The 13,965-nt window shown below is 36.6% G+C and overlaps 1 protein-coding gene across 3 annotated transcripts in view; it reads right to left on the minus strand.

The window, feature by feature from the left end:
* LOC117408847 (uncharacterized protein KIAA0232-like) overlaps positions 1-13,506 on the minus strand; it is a 41,325-nt gene extending 27,819 nt beyond the window's left edge. Inside the window, exons 1-2 of one of the 3 annotated variants that reach the window (XR_009309587.1) lie at positions 13,281-13,506; positions 5,838-6,314 (exon numbers count right to left, since the gene is read on the minus strand). Coding sequence is in view for 1 of the 3 variants with exons in the window: in XM_034014202.3 (XP_033870093.3) it covers positions 5,838-6,065 (228 nt within the window). In the remaining 2 variants the exon portion in view is untranslated. The remainder of the gene's footprint in view (positions 1-5,837; positions 6,315-13,280) is intronic. The other 2 variants (XM_034014202.3, XM_059005256.1) reach the window with 2 other exon arrangements.
* Between the last annotated feature and the right edge of the window lie 459 nt (positions 13,507-13,965).

A 13,965-nucleotide genomic window follows, 5' to 3' on the forward strand; every position in this document is an offset into this window, starting at 1 on the left:
AATACTTGTACTATGATTCTTGAAATGTATTTTTTGTTTATGACTGTAAGTCACCCTGGATAAGGGCATCTGCTAAGAAATAATAATAATAATAATAATAATAATAATAATAATAATAATAATAATAATAATAATAATAATAAATAATAATCTTAAAAGAGGGCCCATAACTTATGAATGTTCTTTTCTCTGACATGCTTTCCTGTAAGTATGTATGTCTTGCATACACTGTAAAAGCCAGATGTAATATGAACAAAAGAAAGTATGCAATTTAACAACATTCATTTAGATAATACATTTACAAAACAAATTATTTTGTGAAAGTAATTAATGCTTGCCTGTGTCAGGTCATTGTGGCAATGTGCCCCGCCCCTGTGTGCATATTATGTGTTGTATGGTGCGTGCGTGTGTTAATGTTGGTGTATAGAGATTGGTACACGGGATATAAACGGGTCTGTGTTTCACGTGTGATTTAAAAAGGTAGATTTGTATTTAGGCACGAGGAGGGCACAAATCACTTCACGTGCTGGTTAAATGTAATATGTGAGCACGGGGTTGCACAGAATTAATTCACGTGCTGGGATTCAAGTGAATAATTAATTAGTAATTGAATCCCAGCACAATAGTATATATAGACGCACATTTCTTGCAGTCGGGGTTGGGTGTTCGGTGAGTGGAGAACGAGTGTGGAGAAGGAGAAACTAAATAGTAAGAAAGTAAGAACGTAAATATAAGTGAATAACTGTCTCACTCACCGTGTTTCGTTTGTCTGTCTGTGTCTGTTTACTGTCTAGTCCGTTTTGTTTACCTGTTTATTTTGGCGCAAGTGCCGTGTCCCGTGTTTGTCTGTTCAAACCTTTTATTTTCTGTTCTGTTTATTAAATGCTGAGCGAAAGCATTCGCTCAGCTTCACCAAACCACATCTCTCTGTTTATTTATTTCCTGGCTCTGGTCTGACGCCACCCACTCCGGCCGTCTTTGTGAGTCATACAAAATGTTTTAAAACCTTTGCAAATTTCAATGCCTGTGTCTGCCTTTCAGGTACGTGTTGATTCCCTGCATCCTGAAACCAACCCCAGCATAAGCATAAGATTTTTTTAGATTACCGCACATGTTGTTTTCATACTCTTATAAGTATGGCTTGAATTTAATTTTCTTGAAGCTGACACCCTGGGATCCTTCAAGAAGCTGCTTGATGAGATTCTAGGCTCAATAAGCTACTAACAACGTTTACAAACTTTCTTATGTTCTTATGAAAAGCAAGTTAAAGTAGTATCTGGGGGAAGTGATTAATGTCATGGCTTGCTCTTGTGTTCGAATAATGAAGAAGGTGAAACAATCAGCAAGTCAAATCAGGACATCAAGATAAAAGCAAGCGACTTTGTTTAGTAATTAACAGTTTAATTAAGATATTGAATCAGCTCAAAACACAGTCACGTGAACAAAAATAAAAACCTAAAACTTCAAGCCCTAGTTCTTTCCATTTGAAAATGCTATATCTGCGTCTTTCTGGTGCCGAATTGTTCAGTAGTTTTTCTGGCACTTACTGTCTTTACATGTTTAATAACTTGTTTCTTCATGTTTTCTCTCTTCCTTTACAAGAGAGTGTTTTTGTTTTATTGATTACGGATAAAAGATTCCTTTGAATTTCGGACGTACCATTTAAAACCATACTTTTCTTAGAACAACCCTGTGTAAGGGTGCTTAATACAGGCTTGAGTCCATTGCTGGGTAAGAGAATTGTGGTCGCTGGTTGCGTTAGACAGGTGACTGCTTAATACAGTTAAATAAAAGCACAAATATCATTGGGAGAAATTTAAAGTGGTCACTCAGACCAGGTGGTCGCTAAATAAAGGTGGTCGAATGAACAGGTTTGACTGAACATTTTAGTAACCAGTAAAGGGAGTCGATCTCTGTGTATGACGTTGTGTCAGTGTCACATAGAGAGCGAGCGAGTCCCTCCCTTGATTACTGAAATTTACTGACCCCCCCCCCCACCTCAGTGACACACAATTAAACATGTAAAGTGAGAGACCCCACAATCAATTGAGAGCAAGATATCATTTTTGGAAGTCAACCCAAGCCAGGTAAATTCGTATTTAGCGGCAGAGGAGCAGGCCATAGAATTAAAATGAGTGGAGTGGAGCGTTAGTGGAGCAAACTGCACAATTAAAAGCTGTGTAGCTGAGCGGATTCAAATATGACTGAGCAATGAGCGGGATTTTATGCCGCAAACATGCTCTGTTTCAACACTTCAAATTGATAGTGTTCATGTTTTTTATTATTCACTTATTCAAACTAATTGAAACATGAAACACAGATACCAACTTAAGAAAGGAAAAAATAGTAGCATGTGTCGAACGAAGCGAGGCGGACATTTATTTTAAGGCCAGTGGCTGCTAGCCCCTAGAAATTAATAGGTTCTTGCAAGCCAGTTACCTCATTTTTGCTGTTCAATTTATAATTTTGGCATTTAGAAATTTAAAAAAATAAATAAAAATACTTCAACGCTTTTCAATTTGGAATTGCAAACCCATTTGCACAAACATACAGTAATAGGGAGTGTCAGATTTACCATATTACTGATGTTTCTTCGTACCTGTGTGTGTGATACAGTCATGACGCCCATCATGTTTCACAGAGAAGTCTGTCCAGCAGTATTCACAGTAGACATGAGATTCAGACACTCGACTTCTTTTAATGAATGACCATTCTGTGGTAAACTCTTCTCAATATTTCTGACAAGCCAACCTCAATCTTTTAGATGGAGGAGAGTGACATTTTTCGTTTGATTTGTGATTCCTATTTTAATAACTGATAAGCAACCAAGAAAACATGCGATTGATAATGATAGCAAGGCGACATTTGCACAGCAGTTTCTGAAGGACCCTGTAACAGGGGAGACCTGGACAGGCCGTCTGACGTATGCATAGTGCTGCAGGAAGAGGACGGCAACCCAGTGGGATTCGCCTGTCAGTCATAGCAGTGACACAGGTGGGGAAGAGGGTGTGTGGGCTTTCCCTTTCTCTGAGTGGCTGGGAGGCGGGTCTTGGGGGGGATTGCTGGACCTATAAATGAATACTTTGTTGTTTCCTCAGATCTGCCCCTTTAGCCTGAACAATGAGCTAGCGGTCACACTGCTCGGCAAGACCGCGGACGGTCTGGAGAAAAAGTCCCAAAAGAAACTTAAAGAGAAGAAACTAAAGAAACTGAAGAAAAGTGGGGAATCCTTGGGCAGACCCCGATAGTGTCTAAAGATAGCTGAGGAACAGCAAAGAGTAGGACGGAGACCCGGGTCGAACGGGTAGCGGCGACCGGGTAAACACCCGCTGCAGAGTGCAGCACCTTTATTTTGTAGTTTTCATTACTGTGTTTTATTTTCCTTTTTTCTTTTTGCCTTTTCGTTTTCATTATTCTTTGAGCACCTGCGAGTGCACCTGCACCATATTGCGTACCCTGCCGTGGTACTCCGGAGGTCCTGGATACCATAGTTGGTAGCCAGGCCATGGACAACAGCGCACTCTGCGGGCTGAAAGAAATCAGTGAAATAAAAAGAAAATACAAAATAAATCTGAGCACCTGTGCAGTGTCTCAACTTCAACTTCTGTCTCTTGTGTCAGTGAATACCCACAACCCCCGTCACAGACCCCTAAACCAGTTACTAAACAACTAAGGGCTTTTAGTAAGTCCGTTAAAATGTCACAATAAACTGGCAGTGAAATACAGTATTAAGGACAATTAATTAATTAAAAAAATAAACAGGAAAACACACACATGGTATTGAAATAACATTTCATAAACGTTCACGGAGTATCCATCATTTATTTATTTAATAAAAATCATAGTATTATACCCCTTCAACCTCCAAAATAGTAACTGCTACAGCCAAATCGTATCCATTGGCATCTCTGCACAGGTTCAGTTTTGGGTTATAACTGTCACTATTTTTGCATGTTATACTTAGGGCTTGAATTTTTCGTTTTTTATTTTTTGTTTAGTTTGGGTTTTTTCAGTTTTTTATTATTATTTGGCAAAATCCGTTATTTTAGGTTATTAAAAATAAACATCACTGAAACGCATCAATTTTCAGTTTCTACAATGAATTGCATGTACATTTCACTAATACTTATACAAAGGTAAACTTACTGTGTTCAAGTAAGGATACCCACATTTATGATTCTGGCAATATAGAATTGTGAGAAGTAACAGATTTCGTTTTATAACCCATTACCGCCCGGGTATCTATCACACTATAGTTGTTGGTTTTTTTTCAGCCCACCCCAGTCACGTCACTAACAAGTGTATTCTATTAAGTAGGTCCACAAAATTGATGACTGGTCAACAGCAATGTCACTGCACACTGCCCGCATTCTGCGGTTTAAAAAAATTAAAATTATATTTTCCAAATACGTCTTCAAGGGTGTTTTTCAGTTATATCGGTTAAAACTGAAAACTTTAAGCTAGTTATACTGTAGGCGACAGTAATAATATCACTGGTTGTAAGTAAGCACACCTTTTATTAGGTTTCAAGTGTACCCACACTGTCTGGATGAAAAGACTTTTGGAATTCAGTATGTGGGTTGAGATTTAAGACTTGACAAAAACCGAAAACTGTGAGCAAGGTGGAATTTCTGTAATTAGGCCAGTATAAAATTACCAATATGCCCAGGCAATTTCCTCCCCCTGTAACTTTTTCAGTTTAAAATAAATAAATAAAAAACACCAATAAATAATGATAAGGAAAAATACAGTAGCATGGGATAAGCAAAAAAACAATATAGTCTAATCTAAAAATAATACTTGCCGACAACTTGCCGACAATTTCCCTACATGTGCATTGTTCAACTCATTCAGCCCAGAAATGTGGATTAAGAAAGTTGACGTGCTGCCAACACCATTTTAAGTAGGTTTCCCAGTTAAAAATTCTAATGTATAATGCAATGCAGAACACATCCCATTTAAATAAACATATCGATAGAAACACTGAAATTACATAAAAGCCAGAAACCAGAAAAGCTGTTGCTTTCCAATAGTGCCTAATGTGGATACATCCACAACAACTTATTTTACAGTGTTATGGTAAGCTTAAAAAATATTTTAAGTAACTATTCAAACAGTCTTTATAATACAGTCTAGGTAAAAAAGCAACATGATTCTTTTAACATGTTCTTTTAACAATCAAGAGTTTTTTTGTTTTATGACGGTGTATATAAAACAGACCGAAATCAAATGTCTACCGTGCCACTATTGAACTGAGATGGCTTGTTAGAACGATGCCAGATTTGTCCACTTGATGGTAGAAAAATTCTAATTTATGGCCATAATCTAAACTAAATAAAGTTATAGACTCATGGTTTATTTCTTAATATCATAAAAAACTGTAATGCTGAATATGACATGTATTTAGTTTTTACAATAATGTGTGGTCTTTGTAGTCTGATTCCACATGGTGCAATAACTAAACTTTTTTTTTCTTTATTTTTAATTTTAAGATTTTGCTTGCTAGGTTGTTATGTTGTGAGGTTGTGTCTGTGATTACAGGCAACCCTGCCTCACTAGGATTGTACAGCCTCAACACTTCCTCTGCCGCTAAACAGGGAGGAGGCAGGATTTAATTCCTAACAACAAATCGCATTTTTTCCTGAATTGGTCAAACTGTCAATTAAAAATTCAGGTGCCTGTAGGCATCCATAAAGAGGAATGTCACTGTTCAGAGGACAACTCAAAGCACTATCAGGTGCTATTTAACACAATTGAATACAATTGAATTAGAAACCATAAGAATGTTTTCACATGCTAAGTAAATTATACTAATAATATTAGAAAATACTAAGTACCTGGTCCTGCAAATCATAGTCGTAACTATCATGCAGCAGAAGACTGAGGACATATCGTGTGTAGATCATGGCATCAATCCCACACTTCTCCAGCTCCTGTCCCAGCCAGGTCTGCACTGGGCCCAAAGCGTGAAGGAGAGACATTTCAGAAGAAGGTAGGGGGCCTGGATAAGGGCTTGAGTAGCTTTCAGCTGCAGGACCATCCAACTCGGTACCGATTGGGCGCATGAATCTAGGTGTTTGGCATTTTGAAATACAACTGCATTTTTGACTGATGACTGATGGGGATTCTGTCTGGAAGCAATTTCACTCCAGCAGGACGAGGAAAAGGTGATCTACATGGACAATCATGTAGGTTTACTTGTTACAGTTAGCCATAAAAGGATGAACATCAGGCATGACTATCTGGTGCAATACTGTTAGCTATGGCAAAACACAGTTTCATATTGAGTTCAAAACCATTCCTCCGGCAAAAACCTATAAAAGAGAAAACATGATTTAAAAAATTAGATCATTTCTTATATGTTTAACAGTATTATTGACATGTACACAGTGAAGTACATTTCTTTAGATGAAAAGAAATGTAAAATGTGACATACAGTGAGCACTCGCTTATCCAACCCCTCTCATTCACAGGTTCCCTTGATGGATAATTGAGAATGATGGTTTTATGAAACATCCACTAAATTATTGTGCTGAACCAGAAAAAGATAGCTAACATTATATCAGAAATAATCACTATAAGCACATACATTTTGTATAAAACTGTAATTTCCAAACATTACATTTACAATAACATGCATACAGTTTATAGTGCAATTCAAATTACAGTACTGGAAAACAACATTCACCGTTCTGTACTGTGCTGGATTTAAATGATATTTCAAGCAGCGAAAAACAGAGCACTCTCCATTGCTTTTGCCATTGCCTGACGGGCATACTATATGTGGTAGAGATGAGAATATATGTATATATATATATATATTAGCTCAAAGAGCCAGCATATATATATATATAAAAAAAAAAAAGTTTTTCCAAAATAATCATGTTTGGTCACTGCTATATATATATATATATATATATATATATATATATATATATATATATATATATATATATATATATATATATATTGTAATCATAGATGGCTCAAAAAAAACAATGGACCATTGAACCTCAATATGAAATTAATATGGGGGGGAAGATGAACTTCTAAACTTTCCAACGATACCGCCCCTTTCTGTCCAGCTGCTACGGAGCAACAGGCTCAAAACAAAACCTAAGCTGTGAACTCTGTCACATAATGAAAGGCTTAACTTCAGGCGATCGTAGTTCCGGCTAGAAGTACCGCATACACACATTGAATACCTTTGGAAAGCCCCTAGTCTGTACTTTTAAACAAGCCAGGTAGGTGGCTTTTATGGTGGTAATATGTGTGTAACCGTGGCGCCCCAAAATGAATGGGGCTGAGTTTTAAGAGTTAAAGCAACTCCAGGCCAGTATCTGTGACAATACGGCGAAGCAGCTGTCAATATGAAGTTTGTTTGCTAAGCAGTCAGCATCTTCTGACTGTACAAGTACAGTAGTCTCTGCGGAACACCTCCTAAGAGAACACTTCGCCTAAGGAAACACACTTTGGGTGAAACCTGATTTTTCCCCATTGTAAATGCTCCGGCTAAAGGAACAGGAACTTCGCTTAAAAGACACCTATAGCAATTCATTCACAACGGATACAGTATTGCTTTGGAACCTGATAACTTTATCATCAAACTGAAATTTAAATGGTTTATTCAGTCTTTTCAAAAGCGACTTGTCATCGCGAGAGTCTCTTCAGGCACACCAATTGGTTTATTAAATCTTTCCAGAACCGCCATCATTGACTCATTTTGTGTCAAATGTGTCACGTTTTCTCTTGCTACAAAAAGCTGGAAATTGTTTGAGCGCTAAAAAAAACCTGAATCAGACACAAGTCGGCGAACAATTTGATGTTTCCCGTTCTGGTGAGTTGCTTCACCATTCTGTTAAATAATGTGCATGTCTTATATTGCTGCTGCATTTTTTTATGTGTGTAGGGGTGGTGTGTCTACTTAGTTTGACAGTTAGTTTATTAACATTAGTTTGTCTGTTACTTTATTATTATAGTTTATTAACATACATATACTTATTCAACTCCGTCTTAGAGAACACTTTGTTTGCTCCCGAGGGGGGTTCTCTTAGCCGGAGACTACTGTACTACAGTGACCAATGCAGTTGCAAGCAGTAGTAATGCAGAAAAACGCAAATGAAAAATACATTCCTAGAATATGAATCGGAGATGAAGTACCCATGGCTTGTTTATCGAGACGGCAAGATGTACTGAAGTGTGTGTGAAAGAGCTGCTGCATATACACGTAAATGTACAGATTTTCAAGAATCTTCGCTTAAAAGACACAGACACGGCAATGCTGTTGCTGTTACTGGAATGCAGAAAAAGATGAACACACACAGATGAAGGCAACAAACAGTGCTTAGAATCCTGTCTCGTTGTCAAGGGAACGGTCTACTGTTAGTATATAAGAAAGAAAAAAAAGTGTGTCTGTGTCCATATGTATATCTATACACAGAGATTGTTTAAACTATGATATAGCATAGAGTTTAAACGTTTATAAAAATGTACCAAAATGCACATCCCTAGAGTGAATTACAGGGTTCTCACCCTTGGTTAAGAATAATTTTCCAGGACTTTTTCCGTGACATTTCAGCCATTTTCTGTAACACTTTATAGCCTTGCATCACCCCTCATATCTACATTGTAAAAAATTTCTGTAAATTCAACGGTAAAAAGTAAATAGTGAAGGTAAAATGCCTTCTCTTATAAAATGACAATTTACCTTAAGTTTAACAGCAAATTAGCTTCATACTAAAAACAAGAAAATGTTTATTTTTACAGAACGTTTCCTTAAAAAAAAAAAAAGTTTTACATTCAAAAACTGAAAACTGATTATTTTCCATTATTTTAACGGACCAAAATTTATTTTTAAAAATCATGTCTAGTTTACGATTAAATGCAGTAGATATTACATCTAATTATGTTAAAACTGGAATCCCAGAATCCACTGCAGGGCAGATTGCAAATAGTAGTGTTTTAACAGTGTGATTTGTGTTATTATTTATTAAATGTGCTAAGTGGTCGCACAATTATATGTAAATTTGTAGGGCTGTGTCCGAAGGTTCAAAGGTTCGTTCGCTAGCCAGGGATTCGAAGATTGTTTTAAACCTCTGAAGGTTCGTCAGACAGGTTCATGCACTGTATTATTATTTTTTTTTCCTGTTAACAGATACTGTTTGACAATGTGTGAATACTATAAATCACACATTAAATGTCACTCACATGCAAAATTCAATCTTTTGATTTGAATAATGCATATTAAGTAAACAGTTCTTGTTAAAATCCGCTACCAAATTGTATACATAGCAACTCAATATGTACTGAATACCTAGTGTAAAAGACAGTGTAAGAGAAGTGCTATGGTAGAATATGTTTGAAACATACAAAATATACACTAGCACTAATAATGTGAATTTCGAAAAAACTGAGCACCGTCCGTTCCTCCCCACCTAGCTTGTGTTAACCAGGGGCAAATTTCTTCATTCACCATCTCAACAGCTGTATAGAGGAAGCTGTATTGATGCAAACTGTGCAAGCGACTGTTGATGTATCATGGAGGCACATCCAATCTCTGGGGTCACTTGACAAGTGTAAATTCATATTATTATTATTATTATTATTATTATTATTATTATTATTATTATTAATAATAATAATAATTGCTCTTAATTGTATTATTGATTCTTGAAATGTATTTGTTTACGACTGTAAGTCACCCTGGATAAGGGCGTCTGCTAAGAAATAATAATTATTAGTAGTAGTAGTAAAATTTGACTGTGACTGATAAACTTCTTGGAACAGTGACTGTTAAATGAAGTTTGTTTTGCCTAAGTCCACTGCAGTTTATGCTGCTGCAATGCAAACTTACTGGCAAAGCAGCATCAATTATGTGTAAATAAACAATGTGTATTTTTATTTAAATTATAAAAACATGATTACTGTTTTATATAATGTATTTTTAAACTACATAAGAATGTTTTATTCCATGTATATGGCTTACCTGTAAAATAGGATTTTCAATAAATATAAACAAGTAGCTATGGTGAAGTCACAAGTAAATTAGGCAAATGAGTACCATCGGAGGTTCAAACCTTCCTTCGGTAATGTGTTCCGAACCTTCGAAGGGGGACTTTCTTTGAAAGCGATTTATTTATATCAATATTACACCTTAAAACTCATTCAGAATGATCGTGAACACAGCGGCAAACTTGATTTTATCAATATATACACTGCCCCCCCTTTATAACGCTGTAGTCAGAGTTCAGAGGCCATGCTATTTGTGCTCCTTCTTATAACGAGACTACTAGTGTTAGCGTTAAGGCTGTTCGATGGTTCGTTCGTTAGCCAGGAGTTTGAAGGTAGTTTTAAACTAGAGGTCGGCTGGGACAGAAAATCCGGAACCGGGTACCAGTCATGAAAAATACCCGGATACCCAGGTCTTTTTCGGTTAATGATTTAAAAAAGAAAACACACATATATTAAATGTTTTAAGTGCATTATACATATTTAAATACTATACAGTACACATACATTTTGTCCCTTCAAATATGTAGACTTGTGTAACCTTTCAGTACTGGAAACATCGAAATAATAACAATAATAATAATAATAATAATAATAATAATAATAATAATAATAATATACATCTCAGTTTTACTACAGTTACGTTAAATGCGCTTCTTGATGCTGGATTCTATGCGACATCTATTGGCCATATTCCACTGTTGTTGTTAATGTAATGTTGTACTTGCATATTTTTTTTGTTAAATTCCCAGACGACCAAAAAAAAAGTTGAATGCAAACTGTGCAAGCAACTATTGATGTATCATGGAGGCACAACCATCTGCGCACAACAATCTCAGGGGTCACTTGACAAACGTAAGTTCCTATTATTATTATTATTATTATTATTATTATTATTATTATTATTATTATTATTATTATTATTATTAAATAGTTTTAGTAGTAGTAAAATGTGACTGATAACCTGATTGGAACGACAACTGTTAAATAAAGCTTTGTTTTGCCTAAGTCCGCTGCAGTTGGTGCTGCTGCAATGCAAGCTTACTGTATATATCAATTATGTGTAGGGCTGCAACGAAGTGTACATTTTGACCTTCGAAGGTTCGGAACACATTATCGAAGGAAGGTTCGAACCTTCGATGGTACTCATTTGCATAATTTTACTAGTGACGTCACCATAGCTAATTGTTTATATTTCAAAGGTCAAACTGTACCTTTCGTTGCAGCCCTAGTTAGCCTATGGCATTATGGGGTAAATGGGAGCCATGACCTTATAACCTGTTCCGCAGTATAAAGGGCCGCCTTATAAAGGGGGAGCACTGTAAAAGCAGTGTGTAAATGTGAAAGCACACTTTAAGGTGATATTTAATTTTACTGCTCAAGTTTTATGCAAAATAAATTTTACACACATATTTTTTATTACTTTTTTTTAAATTATTGTAATTATTTTTACCATAATATGCCTTCTTTGTAATGAATCAATTAACAATACACTATAAATTCTGCCTCACTAAATGCTGGTAGACCAATGAAAATGCCTACCCAACACATTTAATTAATTACAGTGAATTCAAGGCAACATTAAAAATTTAAATATAAAATATTGAAAACTATATAACTGACAATTCAGTCTGATTAGAACAATTTCCTTTTCTACGAATACAAAAACGGAACTTAACTGAGTATATGTCAAGAAGCAGCTTTTGTACTGTATTTAATTGATACAGTATTCACGTTGGGATAAATGGCTCATACTTAAGCAGAATAATAGCTTCAACGGAATATTTCAGAGGCCACGGCATATTGTATATCAAAAGAAGTGTTCGAAAGAGCTTACAGTGATCTTACAATGAGGAAAGGGAGTCAGTACCTATGTGGTGAGCACCTTTCCTACTACTGTATAACAAATACCAAACGCTTAGTTAAAGAGAATGAAAAAAAAAAACTCCCACTGTCAAATATATCTGGCTATTACTGTACTGTACTATGAGAACCTTCTAATGTTCTGTCCTCACTGTGGATTAGAGGGACTCCCATGTTCCAAAAGCACTGCCTAGGGTTTCGATTGGATAGCTTGCTTGTCAGTCTCTCACACTGGCAGCACTATTATTAAGCTTCAGTCGGTTCCCCTTACTAGGCCCCGAGTAACCAAAATAAGCTTTTCAGCAACACAACCACAAGTAAAGACTGCTCACATGGGCTTCAATATAAATTCGACAGGTATTTTGTGCGGCGACTCTTCCATACAAACACTTTAGATCTGTATTTAAAAATCGTATTTAAATCGTCCACACTATGGCCTTCAAAGGGGTCACAGACATATTTGTTTTATAAGTAATACCCGTTTAAGTATGGTTTACTTTACAAATAAAGACAACCTGTATTATGACAATTGAGTAAATAAAAAGTAATATCAAAATGTATAACGTTTCGAAAAAAAAACAACAACTAGAAACTCGTATACATTTAGGCTAGTATTATTATTCCAGTAGCGTCAGTACCTGAGTGCTGCTGAATGTTTATTATTATTATTATTATTATTATTATTATTATTATTATTAAACAGGGATCACAGTAGGACCAACTTCTTTCCTTCCGGTATTAGTGTATGAACACAGCTACATTGGTTGAACATTTTAAAATGTATGTTGTATTTTATTGCTCAATAAACACTACGGAGACTCGTTTTACTTTGCTTAAATCATATTCAAAATGTCACATTTTGACTGTGACCTGTCAAACGTACGTTAACAATGCAATTCTTAACACACATCAGAGAACACAGCAAAGACCAGAAAATAAGCCGTATTTAGTCCATGTAGATTTTCACAAACCACGATTCAAAATGTAAATGTCACTGTCACTGTCAGTCACTGTGTCAGACTGACGCAGTTGATAGCGGCAGGCTGGTGAAATTATACCAGCATTCCCATTTTACGCCATTACAGATGACATATATCAATTTCCCCAAAGCTACATTTAAATAGCCGTACCCGTCTTCTATTTTTTCATGAAGCACATACTGATAATATTATTCTAGGCAAAGCTCATTCAAGTGTCTCCTTTCTGAATACAACGAGTTGTTATGAAGCGCTGGAGGAGGGGCGGCTGCTGACCCAGTCCGGACCCGAGACGTTATTTAAAAAAAAAAAAAATGCGTCACGAATTCCCGCTTTTAGTTATTAACTGGTACTTCACAACATATATTACAATACTAAAATGTTCTAGTCGGACACGTCTGTGTACATGATAGAATCATAGGTTTCTCTTACCTGCCGTTAGTCAACGTAGTAAAACAGAAGAAAGACCTGGAAGAACAGCGGTTGTTTCTCTCCCGCTGCCGTTCCGAGCTCGAGCCCTGGAATCCGCCGCAGCAGCGTCACACAACACGGACGCACATAGGCAAAGCTCGAGACACCCCTCCCTTCCTTCCCCCGAGGGTTTACAGTAATAGAGGACGACATGAAACTGATGCCATTTGGGTTCTAACGTAGAGGCAGTATCAGCTATTCAACTATACATATGGTTGAGCCAAAATGGCGAAAATAGGGGCGTAGTTGCATTCCACTCTCTGCGCTCTAAACATTGCTCTCCCTCTCTCCTCCCTCTCCGCGTTGCCAGGGAACAGGACTTACAGCGACCTGTCAACCTCACGAAGTTGTATTCCTCCGCCTATGATTGCATCAGAACGCTATGTAGTCCTTTTAATATTCTCGGCCGCAGTGAAGCAGATGTGATGTAACTGACTGCGTGTCTTCTTAGCAGAGTAGTGACTCGTATGACTAAGATTAGGGAAGGCGTTTATTGATTACAGATATGGCATATTTACCTCAGGCTTTTCGTACATTTTATGTTTATATTATATACCCGTTTTCTTTATTAGTTTAGCAGGCAGCGAGTCTTGACACTATACAATGCTCGAGTGCAACATCGGGAACAGAGAGAGTCCTTAGTAAT

This window comes from Acipenser ruthenus, chromosome 2 (assembly GCF_902713425.1).
Source record: "Acipenser ruthenus chromosome 2, fAciRut3.2 maternal haplotype, whole genome shotgun sequence".
NCBI lineage: Eukaryota > Metazoa > Chordata > Actinopteri > Acipenseriformes > Acipenseridae > Acipenser > Acipenser ruthenus.